This window comes from Ictalurus punctatus, chromosome 19, assembly GCF_001660625.3.
Source record: "Ictalurus punctatus breed USDA103 chromosome 19, Coco_2.0, whole genome shotgun sequence".
Classification (NCBI taxonomy): Eukaryota; Metazoa; Chordata; class Actinopteri; order Siluriformes; family Ictaluridae; genus Ictalurus; species Ictalurus punctatus.
In genome coordinates, this window is record NC_030434.2 from 658,160 (window position 1) to 684,387 (window position 26,228).

The window sequence follows — 26,228 nt, forward strand, 5'->3', positions numbered from 1 at the left end:
TATATATGAGTGAATTATACTTTGATTGATTGAAATATTCCATAATAGATGTGGGCAAAAATGGGGTCTTATTAGTGTTTTATTCAGAAGACTTTGTTTGTTTGGAGTGGAACAGAAGATTTATGCACAAGTTCAAAACTAATGTTTATAGCTTTGTAGCAATTCATAAGAATAGCATTAAAAATCATTAAAAAGATTTCCGTCTTTGTTTCGGAAACATCAATAAAACCAGTGTGATATGATTCTATTGGTATAAACTTGGGTTTCTAAATAATAATCCATGTGAGTTTGTGGTCTGAGACAGAGTGTTGTAAACTTTCTGCCACTTTTGAGTAATATCCATTTTTTTCAGCTCTTTTCTCTTCATAAAGATGAGCCAGAAAAGAGTGCTGCTTAATGGGTGCCATTTATTCCACTCCATTCTACTTCCACAGACAAAAACAAAAGAATAATGTGTGAGCCAGAAGATGAAAAAAGCCAATACTTTTGGCCATAACAGTTACAAGAAACTCTGTACGGATTAATTATATCGAACAAGTCTGGGGATCGCCATACAAGTCCCCAGGGATTACTGGAGTTTTTTAAGAAGCATGCATGAGTCATGAGCTATAACTTCACAACTGATTGATATTCAGATTCTTTTTTCAACAGAGAACGTGTTTTGATTACATTAATGCTTTAAACCATTGTATTTGGAAACACTAAGTTCCATGTTGATTTCCCAGAGTCAAAACACATGCAGTGCTTCACCTTGAAAAAACATTGATGCCCAGAGCAATGTCATCTTTGTAGGGCTAGTCTACAGCCATTAAAAGTGGGTGATTGGGTGATCAAGCCGTATTACAGTATTGTAGGAGGCCTTTCCAAGAACAGTTCCATAAACACATGGGGACAAAATTTAACATGCGCATCTTGAATAATTTTATTATGTTTTCCAGATGTTCCACTGCTCAGATTGTGGGGAGAGTTTTACTAAAAGTCATCATCTCAAAGATCACAAGCGGATCCACACAGGGAAGAAGCCACTTTACTGTAGACAGTGTGGGAAGAGTTTTACTTGCCAGAGTCATCTCCAACAGCATGAGCGCGTTCACACAGGGGAGAAGCCGTTTCTCTGTACACAGTGTGGGAAGAGTTTTACTTGCCAGAGTAATCTCCAACGACACGAGCGCATTCACACAGGAGAGAAGCCTCATCACTGCTCAGAGTGTGGGAAAAGTTTTACTTTACAGAGTAATCTCCGACGACACCAGCGTATCCACACAGGAGAGAAGCCGTATCACTGTGGACAGTGTGGGAAGCGGTTTACTTGCCAGCATACTCTCCACCAGCATTTGCGCATTCACACAGGGGAGAAGCCGTATCTCTGTGCACAGTGTGGGAAGAGTTTTTCTGTTCAGAGTACTCTCCTACAACATGAGCGCATTCACACAGGAGAGAAGCCATATCACTGTGGACAGTGTGGGAAGAGTTTTACCCAACCATGGACTCTCCAACGACATGAGCGCATGCACACAGGACAGAAGCCATATTACTGTGGACAGTGTGAGAAGAGTTTTACTTGCCAGAGTAATCTCCAACAGCATTTGCGCAGTCACACACGAGAGAAGCCATATCACTGTGGATTGTGTGGGAAGAGTTTTACTTGCCAGAGTAATCTCCAACAGCATTTGCGCATTCACACAGGACAGAAGCCCTATCACTGCACGCAGTGTAAGAAAAGTTTTCGTGACCAGAAGACCCTCCTCAGCCACCAGCAGAGACATACAGGATAGAAGCTGTACCTCTGTGGATAATGTGGGCGGAGCTATACGCTTTCAAGTTCATTAAGGACACACAAGTGCTCTAACATAAAACCATCAGACGTTAATTTCTCAAGTTAAGATATGTGTTTTTAATTTACATTTTTTAAAGGGGAGGTAAAGAGACATTCAGGCATTATACCATTTCCTGTTTTTCTCCAAATTCCACAGTGAGCACTGGCTTGCTTTATGCCTTAATGACAAAACCTCTGGAGAATTTTTTGACTTGTCAAAACCCTCCAAACTACGAACTCATTCCTCGCTCAATAAATAATTTTTTGACCAAGAACTGTTGCAAAATAAAATTGAACCCTGTACAAGTTCAAAACTTTACTTCAGTTTGCTAAAAAACAGTTTTTTTCTGTGTCATAAAGCTAAAGGTTATTCATTTAACCATATGTCTATGTATAGCAAAGATTTAAATAGAAATGATAATGCTGTTGTATTTTTTTTTTTTTTGTTTAAAAAAATGTACCCTAGAGTAAATAAAAAGCATTCTTTAACTCTTTACCTGTGTACAATGTGTTAACTCTCTAGATATTGAGATAGTGAGTGAGAAAAGGTAAGAGAAGTGTCAACCGATTGTGATTGTATAAGGGTTATGTATAAGGTGTATAAGGTTGATTAATGAAATTGTATGTGTTGTGTGAGTGAACGTCCTGCAATACTGCTGGTGAAAGATTCCAGGGCTGCTTAGAGGCAGGTGGAAGCGAGGCCTCAAACCCCAGATACCGGCCACTTGAGGTGGCGGCTGCTTTGGTGGGGGACCCCTAAGACCGCTGGTGAAAGATTTCAGGGCTGGATAGAGAGGTGTGTAAATCCTGGGCCCAGGCCTGGGTCTGTTCTGTAATACAGTACAGACCCGGTATATACTGTACATGCTCTCTTAAATTATTATTACATTTTAATTTTACATATTAAATTAATAAAACGCTATAGTAAAAAGTGAGTCAGATTGATGTATACATTGTGAAATGGCTAAAACAGTTGAGCATGTGATACTGCAGTGTGAGGCATACAATATAAAAAATAATTCAATTTGTGGGAAAATTAAGTGATATTGGAATATATACAATAACATTAGAAAATATATTTCAATGTACATTCAATGTACATCAGGTAAGAGTATACTGCATTATCTTTAAATACTTGCGGGACACAGGTTTGATTAATAGGATGTAGGTGGTTTTGATTTTTTTTCTCCCACTGAACGTTACACTCCATCCCAGTAGGTGGCGGTAATGCACCTTAAGCTGGTTTGCCAACCGCCATAAAACAATAGAAGACGACGAAAGAACCTCTCTCACGCTTGTTCGCGGAGCTTCTTTCTCTACATGGGCTTAGAAACTCTGATATTCTGTGTGATTTCATTAAAGGTGAGTTCATCTGAAACTGACCACCTGAGCTACTCGGTTCACAGGTTAGTGGAGATTCTGGAGTCATGAATCTCTGTATTTTTCTTCCAGTGTCCTGATTCTTTACACCTCTTACAATGAAATCCAGACGGCGCTCTTTAAGAAAATCTCCACAGACACCTGCTGCTACTGGCTCAGAGGTAAAGTTTAGTCATGTGTCTGATTTCTCTTTTCATTTTTACACTCCGAGAACTTGTTCATAATTAAGTAACCATGACAACACTATATACAACAAGCAGAAAACTTCCCCGCAAACACCGCGCGTTCTGATGACGTCACCAGTTAGTCTCTGTTCGTCATTGTGATATTACTCTATGACAGCGTTGTTACTTTACCACGTCTTGGTAACGTTTATTTTTATATATAATTTTGGCTAATGGTCCAGAAACGTCGTGGCCACGTCCTCAAAAAACTCTCTAACTAGTCTCATTAAGAACGATGTGAAGATGTGTTTTTATTTATTGTTTGCAATAATTTATTGTATTCAGCGTTTACAACAAAATTGTCAACGTATTCATGAACTCTTTTGTATAACAGACCGAGGACACAATTACATTTGCATAATTCAAAACAAAAGTAGAAAAGAAATCAATTAAAATAAGAGAATTTGTAGGGGTTTGTTATGAGTTTAATCTTGTCTAAAATGAAACAGGTTTCTGGCTTGGGGAATAATCTAGTTATTATTTTCAGATGAGTCCACATATGTAGATAGTTCTGTGCAGTGTATAAGTATCATTATCCTTGCCTGTGATCCATTTTCCAAAAAAACTTGTTTATAGTTTAAACAACGCATAATTCTTTTAAAACATCTTTTTAAAATGTCTTTACCTCCTATTTAGAAGGTAAATTAAATATTTTTAATTTCTTTGGACATGGACATAGTCTCCACAAAGAATAACGCAGATGGTTTAAGTGTTCTTGGTTTTATTTCAGTAAAAGAGAACAACGGTATCGTAACATCGAGGGACTGTAGAAATTTTATACACATCAGTGTTTTCTCAGCAATATAATCAACAAATCTTTCAATTATTTCACAAATAACATTTTGTTCATTTATGTCCACGATTCTAATACATCTACCACATTCAATCATCATGTATTTTCTAACAGCATAGTTACACAAAACGGATCGACTGCATTAATACACACGCATCATAGCTAACCATTCGATACACTTTTCTTACATCATCCATATTCACCTCATTGTGTTCGGATTAAAACGGTAAAAAGTAGGGTTCACACCACATTCATTAGCAGACACATGCTAAGCATTTTCTGGTCAACAAAACCGTGAATCTCCATTATGTCACACAGACAATGGCCAGTAGCGCACACATACGTTGAGATCCAAAGGTCGTAAATCACACGCCCCTACAGAACTGTCAGTCAGGGGGACATGGAAGGGTCATAAATCAAACAGTTTGACAAAGTTCGTGTTACTACTACTAATGTAATATCCGCTTCACACATATCTCTAAAAATACTGTCAATTGTTGGAATATCCTTCTTCACTTCTTTGAAAAAAATCAAAATAATCTTCAGCCGCCTGCAAAGAAGAATATATATTAGACTAGAACTGAAACGACTCTTTAGTAATTACTCTATGATGAGAGTTTTCTTCCTGATTTACTATTAAGCTACAAATCATTTTCTTTCTTGTCTCCTTTTTTCCAGCTTGATGAAACATGAACTGTTCTTTTCTCCCTTTTCCATTCATTTAGCTCTGGATCTTACATATGCACCTTTTGCTTTTTTTGATCTCCATCTCACCTGGAGATTAATTCACAGGTTTCTGTTTGTAGAGTAAATTTTTTTTTTGTCCTGCACTGTAAAAAAAAAAAAAAAAAAAAAATTATGGTAAAAAACCGGCAGCTGTGGTTGCCAGAACTTTACCGTAAAAAATAAGGTATCAACGTTTTAAGTTGTACGGGATTGCACTTTGTCTACTATATTTTTCACAGTTCAAAACTGTCTAATTTAAAGGTTTATGCTGTAAAATACAGTTATGAACAGCTCATTACTGTCTAATTTAAAGGTTTGTTGTACTAATTACAGACAAAAACTGTAATTATAAAATTGTTTCCCCAAAGGGCACAGGAAACCAGTGTTTAATTGTAGGAAAAATTACATTAAATATGTTGGATATTGTGAACCATTCACATGTTTCACTGTAAAAATTACAAATAACCACTAATTTCATTCGGAAGTTTCTATGAAAGCATCATACTATCACACTAGCTGGAAGCTCAGACTTTATGAAATATAAGCTACATATTGTGCAGCTGACAAAAATGTTTCTTTTACTTTTAAATTGTAATTTTAATAATGCTTTAAACAACGAGAGGAATTCAAGGTTAAAATTATTAAGAGTACTGTTACACTAATTAGCAAATATATAAAACTTGCAAACCAAAAACTAATCCATAAAAGAACTAAGACATCAATGTGGTCCCAAGTATTTTTAATTAAGACCGGCAAGAAATGAAGGATTTTTCTGTTTTTGAACAGAAGTAGGCAGTGATTTAAACAAAACACAAATGCTCCAGTTAGTCCTGACTGTAGAAGTTAAAACATCACTCTTACTACTCTACAGGCACTTCCAACAAATCTTATTTAAAGTTAAGTAAAGGTTAAATAAACCTGATAAATTAAAGGTTCACTGCAAGAGCAAAGAGAAAAGTGGATGTTTAAAGACATTGTTCTACTTAACATCCTATGAGGAAAATCCTTCACAGAAAAACAGTGATTTAAAGACTCCGTAATTTACTATAACATAACCTCAGTAAATCATTTAAATCAGCACATCATGTAAAAAAAATCAAAACAAAATAGAACATCACAAAATTTTATTCAGCTGTTTTGATGACCCGCAAACTTGCCATCTTGTGGTTACAACACATGTCAATAACACATTCCTTGTTAATTCACTATAACAAAAAAAACAGTTCCGCTTTACAATGTCTCTCGCCACTCGTGATCCGAAAGGTCTGAGATTAAGGGGAAGACTCTTGGGTTCACTGGAAGTCGCTTTTTGTTCTTCTTCTCCTCGACTTTTGTGCCCTTCTCAGGATTTATGATGAAAAAACACATTGGAAAAGAATGAATGATTGTGAAAATTCTGTAAATAAACCTACGTAGTAAATGAACCCCGCCTCCACCCAAATAAAAACAACTTTGCATAACTTTGCAGGAACTCAAGCACTGAGGCCAGTTCTGAAGGGTAGTGAATGTTGAAACAGTAATAACTACCAAACATCAGACAGACAGCAGAGATGAATGTGGGAATGTCATCATTCACAATCTTGCTGTCCACACTCTGTATGAATCGATCACCAGCATAGCAGGAGGGTCCTGTGGATAAAACTAAATTTCAACGTAATATATTCACATGTAGTTATACACAAATGTGTGTGTGTGTGTGTGTGTGTGTGTGTGTGTACAGATATATACATAAACAGACAGACATTCAGACAGACAGATGGATAGAATGACAGACCACAGATATAGAGATGGAAAGATAGTGGTGTTTGAAGGTTTGTGAACTCATTAGATTTTTCTATATGTTTGCATGAATATGACCTGAAACATCAGCTTTTCACACAAATGCTAAAAGTATATAAAGAGAACCCAATTAACAAATGAGATAAAAAAAATATTACACGTGGTCATTTCTTTATTGGAGAAAATGATCCAATATCACATATCTGTGAGTTGCAAAAGTATGTGAACCTCTAGGATTAGCAGTTAATTTGAAAGTGAAATTAGAGTCAGGTGTTTTCAATTAATGATAATCAGTTGAGCACCTTTGTTTTATTTAATGAACAGGGATCTATCAAAGTCTGATCTTCACAACACGTTTGTGGAAGTGTATCATGGCACGAACAACAGAGAGTCTGAGGACTTCAGGAAAAGAGTTGTTGGAGCTCATCAGGCTTCAAAAGGTTACAAAAAGATCTCTAAACAGTTTGGACTCCACCAATCCACAGTCAGACAGATTGTGTACACATGGAGGAAATCTATGACCATTAATTCCCTCCCCAGGAATGGTCCACCAACAAAAATCATGCCAAGAGCAAGACATGTCATAGTCCCCAAGGTTGCAAAGGAGCCCAGGGTAACTTCTAAGCAACTAAAGGCCTCTTTCTAATTGGCTAAAGTTAATGTTCATAAGTCCACCATCAGGGGAAGACTGAACAGCAATAATATGCATGGCAGGGTTACAAGGAAAAAGCCACTGCTCTTCAAAAATAACATTGCTGCCCTTCTGCAGTTTGTCAAACAATGTGGTGGTAGTATCATGGTTTGGGCCGTTGTGCTGCATGTGGGCCAGGATGGCTTGCCATCATTGATGGAGCAATGAATTCTGAATTATACCAGTGAATTCTAAAGGAAAATATCAGGGCATCTGTCAGTGAACTGAATCTCAAGAGAAAGTGGGTCATTCAGCAAGTCAGCAACCCTACGCACACAAGTTGTTTGACCAAACAATGATTACAGAACAATAAAGTTAATGTTTTGTATTGGCCAAGTCAAAGTCCTGACCTTAATCCAAGAGAAATGTTGTGGAAGGAACTGAAGCAAGCAGTTCATGTGAGGAAACCCACCAACATTCCAGAGTTGAAGCTGTTCTGCACTAAGGAATGGGCCAAATTCCTCCAAGTCAATGTGCAGGACTGATCAATAGTTACCGCAAACGTTTAGTTGCAGTTATTGATGCACAAGGGGGGTCACACCAGATAATGAAAGCAAAGGTTCACCTACTTTTGCAACTTATTTGCACCAGGTGTGCTTGACTTGGAACACATGAAATACCTGAACTGGGTAGGGGCAGAAAATATATGAAATACCTGGACAGGGCAGAAATAGGTAGCTATCAATGGCTGCAAACAGATTTCTGAGAAGACAGATTGTGAAAAACCCTCAAGTGACTGCAAAAGACGAGGAGCAAGACTTGGTGTAACAGACACTGAGGTTTCTGTGAGCACAGTAAGGCACATACTAAACGCAGCAGGTTTCCATGCCAGAACTCCAAGACGTTCACGACTACTGATCCAAAAGCACTAGAAAAATCAGCTCAACATCATAGAAATAAGCCACAGAAGTTTTGGGATTCTGTTCTGTGGAGCGATGAAACAAAACTGGAACTTCTCGGCACGATGGATCAGCGGTATGGCTGGAGGAAGAAGAACGAAGAAAGAACACTCTGTCCACAGTCAAGCATGGTGGTGGTTCGGTGATGCTCTGGGGCTGCTTTGCATCCTCTGGCAATGGAAACCTACAGCGTGTGGAAGGCAAGATGGATTCATTGAATTATTAGGAAATCCTAGGAGAAAATGTCATGCTGTCTGTGAGGAAGCTGAAGCTTGGGTGTCATTGGACCTTCCACCAGGACAATGATCTCAAGCATACCTCAAATTCCATCATAGTCACCTGACTTGAACCCCATAGAAAGTCTCTGGTGGGATTCGAAGAAGGTGGTTGCAGCACGCAAACCCAAGAATAGGGCTGCACAATTATGGCCAAAATGATAATCCCGATTATTTTGATCAATATTGAGATCTCGATTATTTATCTCAATTATTCATTGATTTTTAGGGACAACATATTTTTAACTGCGCTTTCACATTTAAATAATCAGACTGCTGCCTTCGCCTCCATGTTGTTGTGCTACATTCCTGCTAATGTACAAATCTTTAAGTGTTTACAGGAGGAGAGATGCAAAACAATTTCTTTTAGGAGCACTTGTGCTCCTAATTACAACAATTTAGGAGCACAGTTGAAGTTAGGGTTTTTTTTGTTTGTTTGTTTGTTTGTTTGTTTTACATTTTTCTTAATTTTTTTTATTTATTTTTTTAGAGATGGTAATGTTAATGTGCCACAATATAAGTAAATATAAGTATGCATGAGAGAACTTCTAATAAACTAAATGTAATATTTTCAGTTAATTTTACAGGCTGTATGCAGAAAAAAAAACAACCGTTAACTTGTTCCACCTTGTAAACAAATACAAAAAACCTTAATGTTCAGTATTTGAAGTCTGCTCCTCTTAAATATATTTAAAGCTACACTATTAGACATTTTCCACTGTCATGGTTCTGGGCTGGAGTCAGTTCTCGAACCATTCTGTGTATATTGTGTGTATATATCTGAATAATCTCATATAGGATGTGATTGCGTGAGTTCATTTACCCGTCAGATGAAAAGCACTTTAGTTTAATGGTGTTCCTTAGGGATGCACCGATCAGGATTTTTACGACCGAAACCGATCCAGATACCAATCTTTTTTCTGTTTAAGCTTTAATCAGGAGGTCTGTCATAAACGGTTAAATGTAAGCTCTCTGCTCATGGTCACCGTTAATTGAATTAAAATAATAGCAATGAGAAATACTATTGGTTAATTGATAAATAAACAAGCATAAAATATTTATTTTTAAATATTTTAAACAATGGAGTCCTAATTAAAAGTAGATTGACACAGGCATGATCTATATTCGCAAAAAGGCTAATAGCTTTCTAAGGAGATGGCAAACTAAGCTTATGTCAAATTGATATTAAGTGTAACCCACAGTAATTAAACATCATTTAATTTCTCATTTTAATTATATTTTATGAAGTTAATGTCTTTTTTTTATATTAAATTATTTATTTATAACTAAGCACTAGGGATGTCACTATACCAAAAATCTTGTCAGTACCGATACCACCACAAGTACATGATACTCGATACCAAGTCGATAACACGATGTGGTTAAAAAAAAATATCTTTTTTTTTTAAATAAAACTCCTGGAGGACATCCTCCTCTGGCTAATACTGGCAAAAAGAGGGGGGGGGACATTTTAGTTATCAAACACTATCTGACAATGACTAAACAGTGTTAATAACAAGTGCGTGCACTCATAAATGTGCACTCATAAGCATTAGTTTAAATTCACTGATGTGGTGGCAGGGCAAAAAGATTTATTAAAAGTATGAACATTTGAAAAATTATTAGTGACATTAGGCTACATTTAGCTGACAGGACACGGGCTGAATGGCGATGCATGGTGGCCCATTAGGAGGTAGTTTATAACACTGCAATGCGTTAGCGTCATTAACAAAAAACTGGCTATCACAGACATTACATAATGTTAGCTAGTTTCATGGCTACAGTGCCAGCTGCCTAAAACAAACATAATATAGGACCGTCTTTCAGGTGCTTTGCCAAATTCCAGGGGTTTCCTCTTTTTGTTTGAAATGAACGATAGCATTGGTTGCACACCGGCAACCGATGCTACCTTTCCTCTCAACAAGTCAGGGCAGAGCTAAAATTGTCACCATTTTCTGTAGTTTTTCCCGTGTGCTTGTAGGCGTTCTTCATCTTCTTTACCACTTGTGGACTGACTAAAACACTTGTGCGTATTTGCTGTCCCCTTCATTTCTGGAAGAATTGGAACCTCTTTACCTTCATAACCAACGATACCTAAGCAGCTGCAGAAAAACAAGTGCCGTCATGGTTTAAGAATGTTGGTATCAACTTGGTACTGAAGTATCGGTTCTCGTGACATCCTTACTAAGCACATTTTCTGTCTTTACATTTTATTTATATATATATTTTTTTATCAGTTGTTCCTTTTAGATGGGTTTCCCAGTACAGTGTTGCCATGTCTGCTGATAATATTGAGTTATTTTGTGGGATTAAAACATGGAAACTGGAGTCGACTTTTCTAGTGATATCTGGCAACAGAAATGACAGTAAAACATTTTAAATTATGTGAACAAGCACACACTGCACTGCACCGCTCTGTTAAAACACTGAATTGAAGAAAAGCTTATAATTTTATGAAAGTATTTACATTAATCTTTTAGTTAAAATGTGTATTATTTAAGCTGTGAAGTTCTTTAAATTGATTTTAAGGTTGTTTTAGGGTTTGTTGACACTGTGTCTTCTTGGCAACAAAGCTGTAAAATTGGTTATAACTACCAAGAAAAGGCCAGTAGCTGATGTTATGGCACGAAAATCATGTTAATATACATTTGTTAATATCCTGTGGCTATAGAAACATGAGTATTTTAACATTTACAGATTGGCTCCATGCACTTCCATTGTAGGTGCCTCACTGTTCTGCTTTTTTAAAGTGTTAAAATAATTTTTTTATTTAACTTTTTGTGGTAATCAACATTATACAACAAATGCTGTTGATTGTGCTAAACGGGTATTGAACCAGAAATATTCCTTTAAGTGCACACTGCACAGGAAACCAAATAAGTTTGTGTAATAATAAGAAAATAATATAGCTGCAAGCAGCAATGACAGGCCCAAGCACTTCAGTGCCATCACCACCTGTGGGTGTATGAAATCAATGCATAGTGAAGCGAGTGTTATATAGTACAGTTCACAAGTATACAAAGAGAAGAGTATTAAATTTTGATGCATTACCACATCAACATTATGTGAGAGACAGAGAATCATTTTGCAATTTGTCATCAGCCATGTCGCGACATTATTCTGACCAAGATTGAAGCGATTCGGGTGAATATGAGAAAACTCTTTGAAAGCCTTGTGTGACACACTTCCTGCTGCCAGGAGGTGGCGCTATGACCATCACTCACAATAGTCACATCCATGTGGTCAGGCCCCAGTACCAAACATACAGCTTTTTTTTTTTTTTTTTTTTTTTTTTTTTTTCTCTCCTTTTTTTGCCATACATTTACTGCCTCATCATGGTGAAACTGTTTGAGATGTCAAAAATCCATTCGCAATTTTACATCCTGATTGTCTTGCCATAATGTTGACCAAGTTTGGTGACAATCACATGAATCCCCTAGAAAGAATAATTAAAAGTTCACTGCATGCACGAAATCCAAAATGGCCAACTTCCTGTTGGGCAGAGCTATTGATTGTTGTTCAGAAGTTGAAAGTTGTTTGGGTCGATGAGAACAATGTGTGTACTGAGTTTCATACATATACATACGAGTGTGTACAATTTATGTACCAAGGTTTTGTGTTGTGCAAAACCATGCCCACGTGCTACCGATGACTGGCATGTGTGCTGCATAATTTCATCTCATTTCATTAAAAAAAATTATATGGTTTTTGTACAATACGGGTTTTCAATTCAATTTTATTTGTATAGCGCTTTTTACAATAGACATTGTCTCAAAGCAGCTTTACAGAAATATCAACATGGTATACAGATATTAAAGGTGTGAGTTTATCCCAACTGAGCAATCCACTGAGTGGCGACGGTGGCAAGGAAAAACTCCCTAAGATGTTTTAAGAGGAAGAAACCTTGAGAGGAACCCGACTCAGAAGGGAATCCGTCCTCATCTGGGTAACAACAGATAGTGTGAAAAAGTTAATTATGGATTTATATGAAGTCTGTATGGCGTTAGGAGCAGCCGTAGTCCCAGCAGTCTGGAATTAGAGAAGATTTGAGCTCCATCCAGAGGCAGAAAGGATCTGGATCTCTAGTATCTCCATAAATTTGTGTGGGGCTCGGCGAAAGGAGAGAGGGAGAAAAAAGATTATTATGACTGCGAAGTAGTAGAACAGAATCTAGTCAGGGTAGGCTTGAATAAACAAATATGTTTTAAGCCTAGACTTAAACACTGAGACTGTGTCTGAGTCCCGAACACTAATAGGAAGACTGTTCCATAACTGTGGGGCTCTATAAGAGAAAGCTCTTCCCCCTGCTGTAGCCTTCACTATTCAAGGTACCGTCAAATAGCCTGCATCTTTTGATCTAAGTAGGCGTGGCCGATCATGTAAAACCAAAAGGTCGCTTAGATATTGTGGCGCAAGACCGTTTAGTGCTTTATAGGTTAATAAAAGTATTTTATAGTTAATGTGAGATTTCACTGGGAGCCAATGCAGTATTGATAATATTGGTGTGATATGGTTGTATCTTCTAGTTCTAGTTAGGACTCTAGCAGCTGCATTCTGGACTAACTTGAGCTTATTTATATTACTACTGGAACATCCAGACAGTAAGGCATTACAGTAATCTAATCTAGAGGTGACAAATGCATGAACTAGTATTTCCGCATCATGTAGTGACAATTGTTTCTTATCTTAGAAATATTTCTGAGATGAAAGAAAGCTATCCTAGTAATATTATCTACATAAGACACTGTAGCCTTTTTACTGTAACCTTTTACAGTATTTTACTGTTAAATTCACAAACATCTTTTACAGTGTGCATATGAATTTGTTGGTAAATACTTAAAAATAATTATTTAGCTTAATGGTTATGTATTAGCTTAGTATGTTTTGGGGGGAAATGACAAAATTCTGATGAATAAATGCTGTAAATGTGTTGCTGATTGTTGCTTGATGTTACTTGAGGCACTGGTTTGTCTTAATGAGTACATTTTGAGATGATGGGTCGAATAGAAATTAAACAAAAAATACCATTATAATTGCATTGTTTTAATTGCTTCCATCAAAACCAATACAATTTACATTAAAAATATTTGAATTTGACCATGGTCAAATCTGACCATGGTCATTGGGACATACTCCCTACGTTTGAGCAACATACTATAAGCTGTAACATCACCACGACGAATATGGGAATCATGAGGTTACGTGGTTGGAACGTTATTTGGTACGTCGCTGTGACTAATATGGTCCGGTGCTGTTACTTTACAACGTACCAGTTTGGTCTTTGGAACATGCTCGCCACATTCCAATAACGTACAGCTGTAACATTGAAATGAATATGGGAATCACAAGGTTACATGGCTGGAATGTTAGTTGGTACGTCATTGCAACAAATATGGTTATGTCTTCACAACATAACTGTGTTAGCTGGGTTCAGGTCAGGGCTCACACTTCATGTGGCCTTTAGATTATTAATATAGGAACTGATTTCATTTCATGTTTGTTGGAAATTCTGAAACAATTAGCAGAAATGTGTAACACTTGCTCCACTTGTTAGATAGTGTTGTGGAATCTTCAGCAAAAAGCACTCTGAATCTCAAGGTCTTGATGTCTAAAGAGAGACTTTATTATCCAAACAACAAAGTCGAGCAGGTCTGCAGATTAACTCCCTTGCTTATCCTCGATACATGCTTTTATACAATTCTGTATGTTGATCTCATCAGGCGGGGTTTTTTCTTTCCCTTTATTTTATTTATTCAGACCTTGGTCATGCACCACCATTAATTCTAAGACTTGGGCCTCCCTCGTGTTTTTAATGGTGGCGTGGTACATCCAGCTCTCTTTAAAAAAATAAATAAATAAATAAATAATTATATTCCAAAAAGATTACATACATTCCCAGCACAAACCGGTACCAGTATACTGATTTAGTATTTGCTTATACTCTTTAAGCATATGTTTTAATGGATTAACTAATTTATTGATTATAACATGTTGATACTCTTTCACAGCTTATACTTTGGTTATATATGAGTGAATTATACTTTGATTGATTGAAATATTCCATAATAGATGTGGGCAAAAATGGGGTCTTATTAGTGTTTTATTCAGAAGACTTTGTTTGTTTGGAGTGGAACAGAAGATTTATGCACAAGTTCAAAACTAATGTTTATAGCTTTGTAGCAATTCATAAGAATAGCATTAAAAATCATTAAAAAGATTTCCGTCTTTGTTTCGGAAACATCAATAAAACCAGTGTGATATGATTCTATTGGTATAAACTTGGGTTTCTAAATAATAATCCATGTGAGTTTGTGGTCTGAGACAGAGTGTTGTAAACTTTCTGCCACTTTTGAGTAATATCCATTTTTTTCAGCTCTTTTCTCTTCATAAAGATGAGCCAGAAAAGAGTGCTGCTTAATGGGTGCCATTTATTCCACTCCATTCTACTTCCACAGACAAAAACAAAAGAATAATGTGTGAGCCAGAAGATGAAAAAAGCCAATACTTTTGGCCATAACAGTTACAAGAAACTCTGTACGGATTAATTATATCGAACAAGTCTGGGGATCGCCATACAAGTCCCCAGGGATTACTGGAGTTTTTTAAGAAGCATGCATGAGTCATGAGCTATAACTTCACAACTGATTGATATTCAGATTCTTTTTTCAACAGAGAACGTGTTTTGATTACATTAATGCTTTAAACCATTGTATTTGGAAACACTAAGTTCCATGTTGATTTCCCAGAGTCAAAACACATGCAGTGCTTCACCTTGAAAAAACATTGATGCCCAGAGCAATGTCATCTTTGTAGGGCTAGTCTACAGCCATTAAAAGTGGGTGATTGGGTGATCAAGCCGTATTACAGTATTGTAGGAGGCCTTTCCAAGAACAGTTCCATAAACACATGGGGACAAAATTTAACATGCGCATCTTGAATAATTTTATTATGTTTTCCAGATGTTCCACTGCTCAGATTGTGGGGAGAGTTTTACTAAAAGTCATCATCTCAAAGATCACAAGCGGATCCACACAGGGAAGAAGCCACTTTACTGTAGACAGTGTGGGAAGAGTTTTACTTGCCAGAGTCATCTCCAACAGCATGAGCGCGTTCACACAGGGGAGAAGCCGTTTCTCTGTACACAGTGTGGGAAGAGTTTTACTTGCCAGAGTAATCTCCAACGACACGAGCGCATTCACACAGGAGAGAAGCCTCATCACTGCTCAGAGTGTGGGAAAAGTTTTACTTTACAGAGTAATCTCCGACGACACCAGCGTATCCACACAGGAGAGAAGCCGTATCACTGTGGACAGTGTGGGAAGCGGTTTACTTGCCAGCATACTCTCCACCAGCATTTGCGCATTCACACAGGGGAGAAGCCGTATCTCTGTGCACAGTGTGGGAAGAGTTTTTCTGTTCAGAGTACTCTCCTACAACATGAGCGCATTCACACAGGAGAGAAGCCATATCACTGTGGACAGTGTGGGAAGAGTTTTACCCAACCATGGACTCTCCAACGACATGAGTGCATTCACACAGGACAGAAGCCATATTACTGTGGACAGTGTGAGAAGAGTTTTACTTGCCAGGGTAATCTCCAACAGCATTTGCGCAGTCACACACGAGAGAAGCCGTATCACTGTGGATTGTGTGGGAAGAGTTTTAGTATTCGGAGTAATCTCCAACAGCATTTGCGCATACACATAAAATCAGAACCCAGGCATTTCCAACAACCCAGGAAACAAAAACCCAGTGTTTCTATTTACCTAGGTTTTCAAAAACCAGGGTTCTCTTTTACCTAGGTCTTCAAAAACCAGGGTTCTCTTTTACCTAGGTTTTCAAAAACCAAGATTCCCATTTCCCTAGGTAAAAAAAATGACGTAAGCAAGACGACTAAACAATCTGCCCCACGAACGTGCGTGTTGACGCCTCTACACAGTCAGACCCAGAACCCCCCTCCAGCTTCCAATCCGAGGATGATGATGATGTCTTCTCCGATCCGGGCCCCGACCATCCGTCCCTCTTCTCACCCACCAGTCCGCCCGACTCTCAGTGGTCCGCTCACTTCACCCACCCTGATTTCCCCATGTCCCCAGGACGCACCCCATTTTCCTCCCCCTCTTACTCTCCTCCAGACTACGCACCCACCCGTCCTGTGAATTACCAATAAAATTACATTTTTACTCATACTCAATCTCCCTCGTGTTTATTTCATGTCATTTTTATCCACAACATTTCCCCCCTCTGAGGCTATGAAGCCTCATACAATACTTTAATTAAGCGTAGATGTACCTCGTTATAACTCTTAACCCTTAACTTACTTCTCCTTTTATATATATATATATATATATATATATATATATATATATATATATATATATATCATTTTGAATCTAACTACTTTGATTATACCCTACATCGATTATAAGTGTGATTAACTGAGTTTCCCTAATCATTCATTACTACTACTACCGCCGTACGTTTTGTATTTGTCGGGACCTGCAGATTCTTGCTTCCCCTCAAAAACCAAACCCCAGTCTTTCGCAGTCAGGGGTGGGCGAAAAAACCTCCTACGAGGGAAAAATTCCCACCCTGCCAGCACTATGTGCTCGGCAGCACCATTATACTTTTCTGTGCCTGATTGCGTCACATCACAAACATGTTATAACATTTTATAACAATACTTGACAGTCTGTTGTATGCAGTATCTGTATCTCTCTGCATGCTGGTTGTCTTCAGCTCAAGCACTTTACGTACTGTAGAGAGCCACCCTTTGGGGAGAGGTTAGGCTAGCACGTACACCCAGGGTATGGATCTTCACATCTTCTCATCCTGTCTGCCACAGAGCAGACCCCCCGTTGATGCTTTGTACCGGACCTTCACGTGTTCCCCACCATCTCGTCATTGGAGGATTGAGCATCCTCCAGGGGTTGCATGTTCTAGTCCGCTGCTGCCCTGTAGTCAGCCTTCTCTCGCGGCTCCGGGACTCCCACCTCCGGGTGAACACCTCCGAACACCTCCCCCCGTTGAGGCGGTGACGCCTCACACATAACACTGATAACACTGCACTTAGCTGTGTTCCTGTGAATATATAGCTCCATACATAATAGTTAGTGGTCTTATATATGTTTTCCGATTCATCTGCAATTACTCCAGCGGCCGTCCATCATAAGGAACAGACACAGACATGGGTCGACCCATTTCATGCGGTGTTAGATACATATTGCTGTTAGTCTGCATGTGATGGGTCATTAGTGCAAGAGGTAGAGCATCTACCGAAATACGTTTAGTATCAGCACAAATTGTATCCAACACAAATCAGGGTATGCCAGACCTATCCCTGGTCAAGGAAAAAAAAAAATAATAATAATCTTGAGCACACTTCAGGTGACCCTCCATCGTTGCCTGCAAGTACAGAGATCATTCCTCTACCTTCCCCCTCTGAGGCTAAGATCATGGGCAGCTGTAATACATACAGCAAGAAGTGCAGTCAGAATTCAATTAAACTATTTGTTCGATAAGTGGCGTTCCAATTTTTTCCTAGAACCTCATTGCATTCAAACAACTCCAAACAGACGACACAATCCATGGGCCTAAACGTCAGTATTTATATTATTTTTTTATTTATTTTTTAACAATTCTACCCTTAACCAGGTTGCATTCTTTAGTGATAGACTTCTATTCAGCCAATTGGGCAGAACAGGGTGTTCATAATGTTTGTGAAATTTCAGACCCAAAACTTTTAAGCTCAACGAAATACAAATTTCGGCTGGGCAATCGTGTGTGTTCTCAGTGACTGGCTCCACAGAATTAATTACACCACTACAACACTACAGTTGGTGAGTTAGGCACACTAACAGGTTTAAAAATTTTAGTTCGGGTGGCACATCGATTAATCCCATATCCCCATATCATGTTCTTTCAAAATAGAATGACCTGGTGTGACAAACGTAAGATCGATGTGTGAGAGAGCAATTTTCCCAATAATCTGCACTAAGAGAGCATCTCCAGCCTGGCAATCCTTGTGCCACCAAATCCATTATTTTCAATACATAAATTTCAGCCCTGTAAGCGCCCCATTCTCCTGAGCCGGGACCCCCCCCCCCAGCAGCACCCAACCCCTTCAGTCACATGTAAGACACAGTCTTTGTTATTGTTTGCTAGCCATAGTTCAGGTGCAAAGCATAAGTTCATTCAATGTCAGGCTTGTCCAAAGAACACCCGGATCTCAGGATGCCGTCCTTTAGTGAGCAATCAGTGATCCACTGTAGACCATACTTGATAACGTCCAGGAACATTTATTGTGCTTTTATGGGGCGGAGGATGACCCCAATCATGTCCTGACGGCCTTGGGAGCGTGCAAGGGAGTCTATGACCACAGAGGAGTACACCACAGGGGAGCCCACAGCCCCGCGAAGGAGACGCTTCCAGCTCGCGGCGCCAGGTGTCCTACTAATCTAGGAATTGTTAAGAGGAATAATGGCCTTGAGCTCTCACATGCAGTCATTTGGAAAAAGCGCGGATCCATAATAATATCATGTGGAATGGAATTACAGTTATAGGCTACAATTGGGACATCTTATATTTTTATATATATATATATATATATAATATATATATACATCATACTATAAATAATGGTTACTGGGTGGGTTGGTTGTATCGCAAAACTTATCGCTTTTGTTATCACAGCTTGCTGTAATAATGGTAATTGGGCATGTCCTGTCATCCTCCCTCTGAGGATCGAAAATATTGTTTACAGGACAATAGTACTGGAAACTGGAGACAGACAACTGGGAACACACAACTGCAAAACCCATCATTAAATGTTCAATTTATGCATCAGATCTAGTCCTTAAAACAGTGAATATTTATCGTGATTTACTATACCCTGATTTTAATAAAGCAGGAAGCTATTAAAAACAATTCAAAATGAGGAGTTCAGTTTTTAACGGGTTAAGACTTGTGATGTTTACAGATCACTCAAGTTCGATATAAACACATCACAAGGCCCTGATTGTGTGGAGTCTGTATTTCTAAACGACTTAGCAGTTGATATTATTTCATCTCTTTCAATGTATCATTTTAATCTTTGATTAGACAAAGGGGTTATACTAGAAATTTGGAAATCAGTTTTCTTATTTATTTATTACATTAAATCAGGGACACCCAACTATATTAGATCATTACAATCCAATAACACGGCCTCCTCGCCTATGTCCCTTGTAGAAAGCTTTTTCAGTAAATCGTTCACATGTTATCAGTCTGCAAGAAGTCTAAGGTCATACTAACATATCAGCACAACTGTTGTTTTGAAAGTCTTAAAACAATGTCACGGTACCCTCTGCACTTCCCTGTCTGTTGATTTAGAAGAGGCTCCCAACACAGTGAATCAGGAAATATTGCTGCAGAGGTTAAATAATGTTGGTCTATCGAATCATTTAAAAAATTTACTAAAGTAATCTCCACTGCTCTAATCAAACGAATAACACCTTTCTTAAAGGGGTTTTCCACTCTCATGTATAGTTATCCCTGTAAAATAGTTCTAGTCTGTTTACTTTTAAAACCCGATTGACAAAGATACATTCTTATCCCGTCCTGTTTTTCATTCACCAGAAAGATATTGAGAAAGGAAAACAAAATTCCTTTAGTCTAAAAATTTGTGGTGTACACTACCCGAACATATTAATATTCCATCTGTGCTAACGAGTGATTATCCCAATAAGATAAAACTAAAATAGAGTAAATGAGGTTGAGATCTAGATATGCATTTACAGTCCTCTAACCACTTTTATCCCACTAATTTACATTCAAAACAACCTAGTGAATTTGGTTCTATGTGTACAGCACTAGTCTGTAGTCTAAATGGTATACATGCATGTACATGCATTTTGTTTCTTATTAATTTATAACTGTATCAAAATACTGTACTCAAAATATCACTCAGATCCTTCATACATGACATTTAAATGTTGCTCACTTTGGAGGAATGTGAATATGTATTTAACTTAGTCTAAAATAAAATTTATCATCTGTGAACTTTGTTTCAATTTACCACCAAGTTGTTACCCTGGCTGAACGCACAATTGTAAGAAGCATAAGATTCGCCCTATAATTTTATCTATTTCATTTAAACTGTATTTGACCATATTAAGGTAGTGTTAAATCTACTCATATCACAAACCACATTCCCCATCCTTCACTGCGGCCCACAAACATGGCTGGCTGCCATGAACTGCAATTCCCAGATCACACACACCTGCATCCAGTTCTTAGCTCTCAGTTTTTATCAGTTCTCAGCTGCTGTATAACGTATTATCAATTCAATTCACTTCACAGGTTGTGCAGTATATCCTCCCTTTCTCGAGTTTGTGACCACTGCTTTGTATTATTTAAATATTGTAACTCGTATACTTTATATGACATATCCATAGCACACCGTATAGCACATATGTATATATATACACACCCACACATATATATTTGCATAACTACTCTATTCTATTCACCAATCTACGGTTCAGGAAAAAACACTTCAAACTACACTATTGTAAAGGGACCGTAATTAAACTACCTCCCAAACTCATATCAGCACAACATGTCTGCAAAAGTAAGTAATCAAATCAATCATCACCTTATTCTAATGTTACTGATCCAGATATCACATCTGTAACAGGCGTACAACACATTATACAGAATTTAAAATGTGCAGACTACTACTGCCATCTGATCTTACTAATTACTTATCATTGGACATATACACAGCATTTAAAGAGAAAACATGCAGAAATTATTCAGGGAATAGAATTCGCCAGAAGAATTCGCACTTACACTGCTTAAGATATTGTATAGACACGTACCCATATAGGAATCACCGATACAAATTAATTATGGTTACTCCAGTTCTTGTTAGTGAGTCAGTTCATGAAGGTAGACTGCTCGCTGAAACCAAATGTTTAGGCTCAACATTATCTCAACAGGGAGGATGTGACCTCCCTGATACGGACCACATTTTGATCAGCCAGAGACTGTTACCTCGGGTCGGTTTTACTTTTCAGGGTTTTTTTTATTAATATCACTCAAAACGAACAGGTTCACATGTCAATTTTATCATTAGTCAGGAAAAGATGCCTCTGCAGTAGAAACTAAGTGGCACAATGCACACCACATAAACTATTATTAAAGTTCTCTCCGAACTGATAACATCAAGACATACTGATTGATTTAAATTTTTTTTCAGGAATATATCTACGTATATATACATATTGAATCACTTCGATTTTAATGTAGAGCGTAAGATAAAGGATTGGAAAAAAGGGGTAAAAACAGAAATCTCTCGCACGCGCTCTCTCCCTCTCTCGCGCGCTCGGTGGTTTAGATAACGTTCTCATTCAGTTTACAAACATGGAATCATACCGACTTCCAATTACCAATTAAAGGTACGCAAGCTATTGACCCGTCACAATCTATATATAGGACTGTACGCAGTCTAGATTATGATCAGTAAATTATACAATGACGGTGTGTTCCTCCGAACATCACCCTCTGGTCTAAACAGGAACTCTTTAGCCCTGTGGTATAAGGCGCCCCCCCCCCCCCCCCCCAGCTACTCTACTGAACCAGTGTTCTCTCGACCCAATGGTAGGGGAGTGTGTAAAGATCCCTACGGAGACCGGAGCTCAGGGGGCACGGGGACGGGGGGTGTTCTTAACTGTACCTCAAGGTCCTGCAGTATACCCAAATCAACAGTGCTCATAGGCATGGGGTCATCAAGGTTATCAGATTGCCAGAGAGTGGCGAGTGTTGATAACAATTCTGCCTCTGGTGGGGTTACCAGCGGGATGGCAGCTACGTCTCCCGCTTCAGCTCGGGGGGAGGTAACAGGGTCAATATCATCGTATGGAGAGGAGAGGAACGAAGAGCCTGTTGCGCTACCGGCATCCGACTGGGCCGGTCTATCCAACCTGTCAACAGCCCGTCGTTTAGCCTGGGCTCGAGTGCCGTAGGCCGGACCCATAAATGAGGTATCTGAGTCGCTGTCGGTTAACACCTCCGCCTCCATGGGCTGCCCTGTAGTGGCAGGGCCCGGGGTTGTTGGTCCTCCCCGTCCCGTACCTGCTCCGGCCCAGACGCACTGGTTCAGGTGGTACCAATGATCTCTCTCTTCAACTCTCACAGCCGAGGCTGTTGCAGCGACCACAGTGAAGGGTCCTTCCCGACGTGCCCCGAGGGGGCTTTTCCTCTTAAACATACGAATGTGTATTTTATCCCCGGGTGCTACTAAACGTACATCCTCCCTTACCCCGTCCCCACCATGGATTGCTTCTCTAACCTGTGAATATAACTGTCTGTGAATTCGAGTGAGGATTCGCATATAATCCTGCATTTCGCCCTCCAATTGAGCCTCAGACGGCTCTATGTATGGACCTTTGGTGTACGCCATAGGCATTGGGCGCCCAGTGAGCATTTCATGAGGAGTCAAGTGCGTCATACGATTGATTTGTGATCGTATCTTCATCAATGCCAGTGGTAAGGCTTGGACCCAGTTTAGGTGTGATTCATCGCATATTTTTGCCAATTTATTAGTTAGGGTGCGGTACCCTGGATCCATCGTGCTTTGGGACTCAGGAAGATATACACATCCTAGCTTATGATCAATCTTCAAGGCCGATGTAACATTCTTGCCATTGACATTGTCTGAACTCAAAAAATCAGGGATACCGAATCGAGGTATGACCTCACAACATAAAAATTTAGCGGACTCCACATCTTCCCCAGAAGTAGCAGTCGCCTCCACCCACCGGCTGAAGCGGTCCACTATTACCAGAAGGAAGCGTTTCCCATCCACCTGTAACTCCGCTCCCATATCTATATGAGTCATCATTAGATGCCGAAACGGTCCCGTCGGCGGGGGAATATGTCCTAAGGGGGTGGTGAGGTTCTTTCGCACGTTGTGGTTGATGCACACAGCACATACATTTACCATTTGGTTCACTTGTGAGGCCAGCTGAGGGGACCACCATTCCTGACGGATTTTCCGGATCATTTCAGTCTTATTGACATGATCCACGCCATGGGCGTCTTTGATCAAGCATGGGAGGAGGCTGACTGGGGCTATACACAACCCTTCCACACTGCGCCATATCCCCGCACCGTCTTTTTGAGCCCCCCGTTTTAACCAGGACAAAATTTCACTTACTCCTGCATCGTTTTGTATCTCTTTCACGCGGGCTCCATTGTGTCCCTGTGGATGCCGCAGCCGCCTACTTTCTCCGTCCTGAGTTAGGAACCTCCCCCGTCTAGGCCCTGTGGCAGCTTCCGCAAAAACAATATATTATTATTCTCATTTTTGGGGCTTTTACCTAGACATCACATTCGTAATTTATAGCATAAAAATAAAGGGTCCAAATGGACTAACTCACTCATTTCTCAATAATGGCCCGACAATATACACTTTTCTCCCACCTTCAGTTTTCCTGTTCCTGGATCACACAATCTGGGAATATGGTGTTATATATTACAGGTCTAGTAATTCCTATTTACCCAATGGGCAGTCGTACAGATGTCTAAAATATGTACCATTGGCGTGCATGCTCTAAAATATGCATATATTTATATATATATATATACACTTACATATTTATTTATATATATATATATATATATATATATATATATATATATATATATATATATATATATATATATATATTATTTTTTTTTTTTTTTTTTTTTTTTTTACACTTATACAGCAGTTATGGATATTAAATTAATTATAACACACACACAGTCTAGCGACTCACCGAACGTATGTACAGGATTTGAAATATTCAAAGTCCGCAAGATATCTCACAATGCTCCGCATTACCCAGCCCACTCTGAAGAATTCACACACACCGAATTGTCTTACCTTTTTCCCCTTTTTTTTTTTTTTTTCCCTTGTCCTTCCACACAGACGCACAGATAAGAACGGACAGGAACACACACACATACACCCCCCTTTTCTATCAACAACGCAGGCAAGCTCACATACACACATTGTATTCCACATTATTACACTTATTTTACTACATGAAGTTTTCAAAGTATAAAGCACCTCCAAACCAGCTCCGTATGCATGAAGCTTACAGTCATACAAATTAAATCCAACTTTCTCCAAAAAAAAATTCTTTTCTCTGAATCTTATCCCACTTATCCAATACAGGTATGGAGCTCATGTTCAGAGCACTAATAAATACATTTTCCCTGTCTCCAAAACTCACACGCTCTCACACCACACTCATATTATACATATTATAAGCACATATATTTTAAGCACACACATTTGTTAGTACATATTCCATTCATACACCGGGCATGCTGTATTGCACGACCCGGACCTGGGCCCAGGATTTATTCCCCTCTCTATCCAGCCCTGGAATCTAATCTATCTATCTTTTATCTAATCCTTTTCCAGCGGTATTAGGGGTCCCCACCAATGCAGCCACCACTAGACTGCTAGTCAAGTCTAGTAGCCGGTATCTGGGGTCTGAGGCCTCATTTTCCACCTGCTTTCTATCCCCGCCCTGGAGTATTTCTCTATTTCTCTACTCTTTTTTCTACCTTTTTTCCCTTCCTCCAGCGGTATTGCAGGACTTTCACTCACACAACACATATACCATTTCTTTATTACAATTATAAAAAGTACATTCTACAATCTACACTTCTCTCTTACCTCTTCTCACTCACTCCAGGTTCTTTTGGAGACCCACTTAGTCTTTCTTCCCACCCCAGGGCTTCTCAATCGTAACAACAGACCACTAAAACAGAGCTTTGAAATAACAGGCGTCTGCAATGCCTTTTCCTATACGGCCTGTCTGTTGCTTAGAGAGCGAAGTCCCACGGGAGAGATTCCAGACATATAGATCTTAGCCCAGTCCCATCTGGGTCGCCAAATGTTGGCTCGAATTTAGCCTATTACCCAAAAACATTTAAAACTCAACTTAGAAGCCAATACTCACATCTACCTCTGAGCCCAGTTGGAGATAGAAAAAACACACCAGCCGTGAGTGAGAAGAAGCAAGGGTCCAGCTTTATTGTTCCATTCCACCACACGAGATCCACACCGATGAGAATTCTCAAAAGTGATCCCCCATACCCTGAGCTTAAGCTCCAGTATTTATACTGTATTTACACACTAGATAACCCATAGGTTTCCAGAAAAGGCCTATTTCACTTACCCATAGAATTGAAACCAGGGGTTTTACTTTACACATAAAATCAGAACCCAGGCATTTCCAACAACCCAGGAAACAAAAACCCAGTGTTTCTATTTACCTAGGTTTTCAAAAACCAGGGTTCTCTTTTACCTAGGTCTTCAAAAACCAGGGTTCTCTTTTACCTAGGTTTTCAAAAACCAAGATTCCCATTTCCCTAGGTAAAAAAATGACGTAAGCAAGACGACTAAACAACCGGGAGGGACCTTGGTCTTATCGTTATCTCGAGGGGGGGGCAGCCACCCTTATAACTGGCTTTCTTCATGGTTCTCTAAAAATTAAGGCTTTCCTTGCGAGACGAGAATTTTCACCATCTGAATCATGAGTAAGTTATATTTTCCTTTTTTTCCTGTACTTCTCATTTGTAATTTATTTTCATATTTGCACTAT

At 39.0% G+C, this 26,228-nt stretch overlaps 2 protein-coding genes across 2 annotated transcripts in view; one reads left to right on the forward strand and one right to left on the reverse strand.

Moving 5' to 3' along the window:
* LOC108279545 (gastrula zinc finger protein XlCGF26.1) overlaps nucleotides 1-16,772 on the forward strand; it is a 29,616-nt gene extending 12,844 nt beyond the window's left edge. Inside the window, exons 3-4 of the mRNA XM_053688354.1 lie at nucleotides 939-1,593; nucleotides 15,598-16,772. Of these exons, the coding sequence (XP_053544329.1) occupies nucleotides 939-1,593; nucleotides 15,598-16,385 (1,443 nt within the window). The 3' untranslated portion in view covers nucleotides 16,386-16,772. The remainder of the gene's footprint in view (nucleotides 1-938; nucleotides 1,594-15,597) is intronic.
* Nucleotides 16,773-22,193: 5,421 nt separating this feature from the next.
* On the reverse strand, nucleotides 22,194-24,194 carry LOC128635413 (uncharacterized). The gene is made up of 2 exons (XM_053688338.1): nucleotides 24,006-24,194; nucleotides 22,194-23,898 (listed from the first exon to the last, which is right to left on the reverse strand). The coding sequence occupies exons 1-2, from the start codon at nucleotides 24,007-24,009 to the stop codon at nucleotides 22,247-22,249; spliced, it is 1,656 nt and encodes a 551-aa protein (XP_053544313.1). The 5' UTR covers nucleotides 24,010-24,194; the 3' UTR covers nucleotides 22,194-22,246.
* Between the last annotated feature and the right edge of the window lie 2,034 nt (nucleotides 24,195-26,228).